Source organism: Bison bison, unplaced genomic scaffold, assembly GCF_000754665.1.
Source record: "Bison bison bison isolate TAMUID 2011002044 unplaced genomic scaffold, Bison_UMD1.0 scf7180017864370, whole genome shotgun sequence".
Classification (NCBI taxonomy): Eukaryota; Metazoa; Chordata; class Mammalia; order Artiodactyla; family Bovidae; genus Bison; species Bison bison.
In genome coordinates, this window is record NW_011494942.1 from 10,059,103 (window position 1) to 10,065,102 (window position 6,000).

The 6,000-nt window shown below is 37.2% G+C and overlaps 1 protein-coding gene across 1 annotated transcript in view; it reads left to right on the forward strand.

The window, feature by feature from the left end:
• Window positions 1-6,000, forward strand: part of LRMP (lymphoid-restricted membrane protein) — a 92,916-nt gene that overhangs the window by 36,376 nt on the left and 50,540 nt on the right. Inside the window, exons 16-17 of the mRNA XM_010856044.1 lie at window positions 1,645-1,759; window positions 2,163-2,352. Of these exons, the coding sequence (XP_010854346.1) occupies window positions 1,645-1,759; window positions 2,163-2,352 (305 nt within the window). The remainder of the gene's footprint in view (window positions 1-1,644; window positions 1,760-2,162; window positions 2,353-6,000) is intronic.

A 6,000-nucleotide genomic window follows, 5' to 3' on the forward strand; every position in this document is an offset into this window, starting at 1 on the left:
CAACTGCTATGGAAAATAGTTTGGAGGTTCTCAAAAAACTTAAAAATAGAATTACCATATGATCTAGCAGTCCCACTTCTGGGTATATATCCAAAAGGATTCAAATCCAAAATCTTGAAAAGATATTTGCACACTCATAATCATTGCAGCATTAGTCTTAATAGCCAAGATGTGGAAGCAATCTAAATGCTCATCTAGGATGAATAAATAAAGAAAATATGATATATACATACAATGAAATATTTGCCTTTTAAAAAAAAGTTTTTGAAAGCTTTTTGAGAAAAGAAGGAAATTTGCCACAAATCTTAAAGATACTATAAGTGAAATAAACCAGTCACAGAAGGACAAATGCTACAGGATTCCATTTGCATGAAGTGTATAAAATAGTCAGACCTGTAGAAGCAGAGTAGAATGGTGGTTTCTAAGGGCTTGGGGAGGGGAAATGGGTGGGTGTAATTCAATAGACATAGTATCAGTTGTGTAAGATGAGTAAGTTCCAGAGATCTTTTGTACATCATTGTGCCTATAATTAACAACACTGTATTGTACACTTTAAGGTATATAGGGTAGATCTCAGTTTAAATGTTCTTACCACAATTTAAAAAAAAAGAAAAAACTGACTACATGCTATTGAACAATGCTGAATAGAACGTGTGTTTTGGTAGTTTTTATTTTTGGTTAGGGTTTTGTTTGCTGGCTTACCACAGTGGTAAAGCATTCTCTGAGACCATTTTTGTCTCTCCTATGGTCCTTCTTGTAATCAAGGCTGGATTTATGCCAGTGCACAATGGGATTCTGACTATGTATGAACATTTGAGAGGCACGCAAAAAGCCTAAACCTGACCATGTCTTCCTCACTGTTTTGAAACTCCTGAAGGATATCATTCCATTGAGCTAAGGTCCTTATTTAGGTCAAGTTGCTTCCAGACAGTCATTGATGTATTAGTACATACCATGGTTTAAATAATCTCATTAGCTAACAGATACATTTGTATATATTTTGAGGTTTAGGATTGGATCCAAAAGAGAAATAACATTACAACACTAAGAGATTTGAGGTGAGGAAGAAAGGGGAGGGGAGAGACTTTAGAAAAGAGAAGACTGCAGTGGAAAGACTAACTGCTCACTTTTATCTATTCTTGAGAACAGCCCTTCCTGTGTTCGAGGCATGTATTATACCATGATTGACAATTCTTAAGGAGAAAGGCTAATGTCATGAAACAAAGTGCTTATTTCTTTTGTTCCCTCTTTTTTCCTTTCCCTTCTTTCTTTTTCCTTTCTTTTTTTTTTTTTGAAAATGCTAGATGTGATATGTAAATATTGCACCTGTCACAGTGACCTCATTGTGGTGCCAGTGTAGCTAAAAACTATGAATGTAGCTTGTGGGGAACTGAATATTCCAATGTAGAATAGGAAACGGTTTTTTATCTGTAAAGTGAGGTTATTAGACTAAGTGAGCAATATAATTGCTCTAATTAAATTTCTATATTTGTGAACCATTTATCTGTATATAAATACTTTCACTTTTCCCTCTCATCTCTGAAGAACTGTATTAAGTTTGAACTTGTCATAACTTCTGAGGGTTAACTCTTGGTTGAAATGTCACTGACAGCTTGTGGTTGGCACTTTTTTTTTTAACTCCAGGCAGAAACAACTAGAAACAATCACACAATTGCAAGAAGTTACTGTCAAGCAGGAAGCCATCTTCAGGAAGCAGGTCCAAGAAGCCAGCCAGTGGTTGGAGGAGGCAGAGAAGCAGGTAGGGTGGCCTTTGACTGACTACATTACAGGCACAGGAAGTCTCCTCAGATGTCCTTAAAACCCTGAAGTAAAAATGGAGGAGGAAGCAAAAAAACAAAGAGGAACTGCGAAGTTCAGTCCCTCTCGACTAGCAGTGAGCGGAGGAAGTAAAGGGGGAGTTGTAAGAGGCGGTGTCAACAGCCTGCTGATGAAAGAGGCAACTTTGCAGGAGGAGGCAACTTGACATATCAGGACTTTTACCACTGTAGAAATAGCTCAGGCATACGAAGCGCATGCAAACACAGAATTGCAGAAGTTCAGTGGAGGCTTATCGCTTCCCTGAGAAGAAAAGCACATTTTCAGTTTCGTGTGCATAATCAGAGTGAGCATTCAGTTGCTTTCTTTCCCGGCCACCCTGCTAAAATCCAGCGTTAACTGTCGGTATCCAGGTGGAGGATGGAGATGGGGCAGCCCACACTGCTGGGGAAGAAGCGAAGCCTTCACTGCATAAATTAGAACAAGCAATTTCAGATCAACGAAATCTCCAGACTATAAATACCGAGATAGTGAACACTTGCCAGACACTTGGGCAGAGGACAAGAAAACCAAAAAGTGAGTAGCCAATATTTGTTGTGTTCGAATTCAGTCCACTCTGAGGTGAGGGGCGAAAGGGCTACAGCCATTTGTCTTGATTCCAGCTACTGTATTATTACTGAACTCACGGTGCTGAAATGGCTCTAGAAGGCAGAGTTATGGGCATGCACAGAGGTCTGCCTAGTGGCTAAGAGGAAGAATTTAACCATTAACTTTCCCTTTTTGTTGTTTATGAAAGCTAGGTTTTTCCATGACTGTTGTTTCTTTAAAAATTAAACAAGAAGGAGGGAGGTTCAAGAGGGAGGGGACGTATGTATACATATAGCCGATTCACATTGTTGTATGGCAGAAACTGACACAATATTATAAAGCAGTTACCCTCCAATTAAAAATAAAAAATTAAAACTTCTCAATATCTGTAAATGTAAACATGGAAAAAAATCTTGTATGCCTGAGATAGTTGAACTTGCAAATTGTTTACATATTCTGCTCTGATTTTATTAGCTGCTTTGTACCCATCACATGGTAGAAAAGGCCTGCCTCTCTGGTTTTTTCTATTTTCTTAAAAGCAATTAGTTTAGGGTTGAGCAAAAATACTTATGAATTCAATGTGTATCAAAATATTATATACATGTGAAAAGTCTTTAAAAATATTAAGGCATTCTTTATATATATATATATATATATATATATATATACACACACACATATATATAGCTTTAAAAATTAGAATATTGTAATTTTTCTGTATTACCTAAAAGTGGAGAAATGTTTACTGAGGATTTGGGTGAGAAGACAGTTGTCAAATGACAGATGTCAGATTATTTTTAAGCTTATTTTATTCTAGAAATATAGTTCAATAAAAGTAAAGCATATATATATATAAAACCATTTATCAGACAAATGCTTTTGTTCAACCAGCTTCTTGTTCTAGCTGTATGAAAGTTCCCTTTATAGAAGGTTACTGATTTGGGTCATAACTAACTATAAGCATGGAAATTTTCAGGCTTGTGTTTATTTTGGATTTATTGTACCCTTTCTGCTGTTATCTGAGAAAGCTGTTTAAGCACTTAAAGGAACTGGCTAGTTCTAAAATAGCAATGGTTGTTCAACACTTCATTATTATTATTTCTAAGCCTTGTAGCACTTGCTCATTTTCAGTAACTCTAAGTATCATTGTACTCTGCTTCACTGTCAGACAATGTAAAGCATGCTTTAAGTTATGTAATCTATATGTTATTTTTTGTATTGCTCAGAGGGCATTGGAAAAGGTCCCCTTGTGATTAGAGTTGTTCATTCTGAAACATGAATGTGCCTTCATTAAGGCATTCCAAAGTTGGTTTACAGTGTGTTTGCTTTAGATGCTGTGCTTTGAGGTCTAATCTTTTGATCCAGTTATATTTATCCTTTGGTTAAATCACTATTATACCTCACAGTTTTGTAAAATGAAAAATGTATCCTCTCCTCTGTTGGTCTGTAGTGCCTTCTTGGAAAGGCCAAGTTTTACAACTTATTCCAAAATATACATTCTTAATATTATGAACTTGCTCTTGTCTTCCCAGTGTATACTCGGGATAATTGGTCCAAATATCATTTAAAACAGAATATGAAAGCTACCCTGAGTGAGATGCATGTATTTTTGTCTGGCTGGATAAAGTAGGATGAATGCTTCCTTTCTGTCTTGAATTGCTCACTGCATATGATACAGCATTGCTTTATCAGCTCCTTCATTTGCTAGTATTTTTTGTTCCCCTAAGAAGGCATGCCTATCAAAATTTTGCTCTGATGACCTTTTGCTTATGAAGATCTTTCTAATAATACCCTGAAAAATAAACCTGTGCAAGAAGAGGGAAATTTGGGTAGCACATATTTTCAAGAAGTCTGTAGAGAAGATTTTCCAGAGAGACTGTGAACAGATGTCAGTGAGCTAGGACAGTTATCACACAAACGCATCCTCACACATTCCACCATGACCACTACTACCACATACTGTCTGAATTCTGACTCAGACATTTGAATTCTGAGTCAGAAAACAAAACTATTTAAATACATTTTGTTCTTGTGAAACTGTCTGGTTAGCTTTATAAATTCATTAAATGTCATGGCAGTTGCTCTCTGCTTGTACCTAAGAAAGGTTCATTAGCAAATTGTGTGGGGATGCAGTTGTTTAGTCCAAAATTTTAGGTTAATGACAGTGTTCTCAAATTGGAAGTAGGAAGTTGTTTATGACATTTGATGAGATGCCCTGGATTTACTGTTGACTGAGAAAATTGTTCAAGTTTTCAGTTGCCACCAGGACTGGACTGATTTATGAGGTAATTAGTATACACACTTGCCCTCCTGAAATATGCCATTAGAATTATTAAATGTCTTGAATGGTAGCATGCATCCTTTCTTCTGCTTCTTTGTATGTATCTCTTAAGTATCTTATTAACAAGGGCAATACTGGATGTATAAATGAATGTTTGCTTTGAAAATGAAGTGAATAAAGCTTCTTAGATCTGGAGTATGCATACAGCATATTAGGGTGAATCTGATGTGCAGGAAACAGAGACTAAATGATCTAATCCAAGCTATCATCCCTTTATTATTCATCCATTTTTTTATCCCATCTACATAAAATCTTCAGAGAGTTGCTCATACAGTAGACAGTGAGTGAAATCATAAATAATTCCTTTAGAAGGCATAAATATTTCTTTGGGGAAAGAGCCTGAGAAGCTCCTGTATATTATAATTCTGTATTTGAACATAGAATCTGACATGAACTTTAGAGTAGGCTGTCACCTAGATGAGCTCACTGGAAATTCTCTTCCAGCTTCTATACTTAGCATGGAAGGCATGATGTATGGGGCAGATAACAGTCTTACAGCTTTGAGGTTGAATGTGGTTGTGTACTGAGAAATTAAAACACAAGAGTGAAATGAGACTGGAAGGGGAATTTAAGTGATGGAGATACTCAAAGATAGGTGTTGGGATGAGGACCAAGGAGATAATAAAATTAAAACATGGCTTGCTGGACAGTTCTGATGGGATGCGGGCCTCTATTGTCCCAGAGGAAAAATGCATGAATGGATAAAATAATCTAAAAGGAAGTATTGCAGTGATAAAGAGGATGCTGCTGCTAAGTTGCTTCAGTCATGTGAAAATCCCATGGACGGAGGAGCCTGGTGGGCTGCAGTCCATGGGGTCACTAAGAGTTGAACACGACTGAGCGACTTCACTTTCGCTTTTCACTTTCATGCATTGGAGAAGGAAATGGCAACCCACTCCAGTATTCTTGCCTGGAGAATCCCAGGGACAGGGGAGCCTGGTGGGCTGCTGTCTACGGGGTCGCACAGAGTCAGATAAAGAGCATAGGATTTGAAGTTAAACCTATGTTCTGACTCCAAGTCTACAAAAGAACTTTATGAATTTGGGCAACTCTCTACCTCTCCGAACCTCAGTATCTTCTTCCAGAAAATGCCAGAGTTCTTAATTTATAAATGCTGTAACAAAAGCACAACAGTAGCTAGTGAGTGGTTGGCCATACTGGGTAAGGTCTGTTCTGCAGGAGTATATTTCTGTATGTAAACTACCTCATTCACAATTGACAAATGGGTGAAGACATGTGAGAACAATATGGACGTTTCATTCAGTTTACCTGGGCATAGCATCTGGATTAGTAGG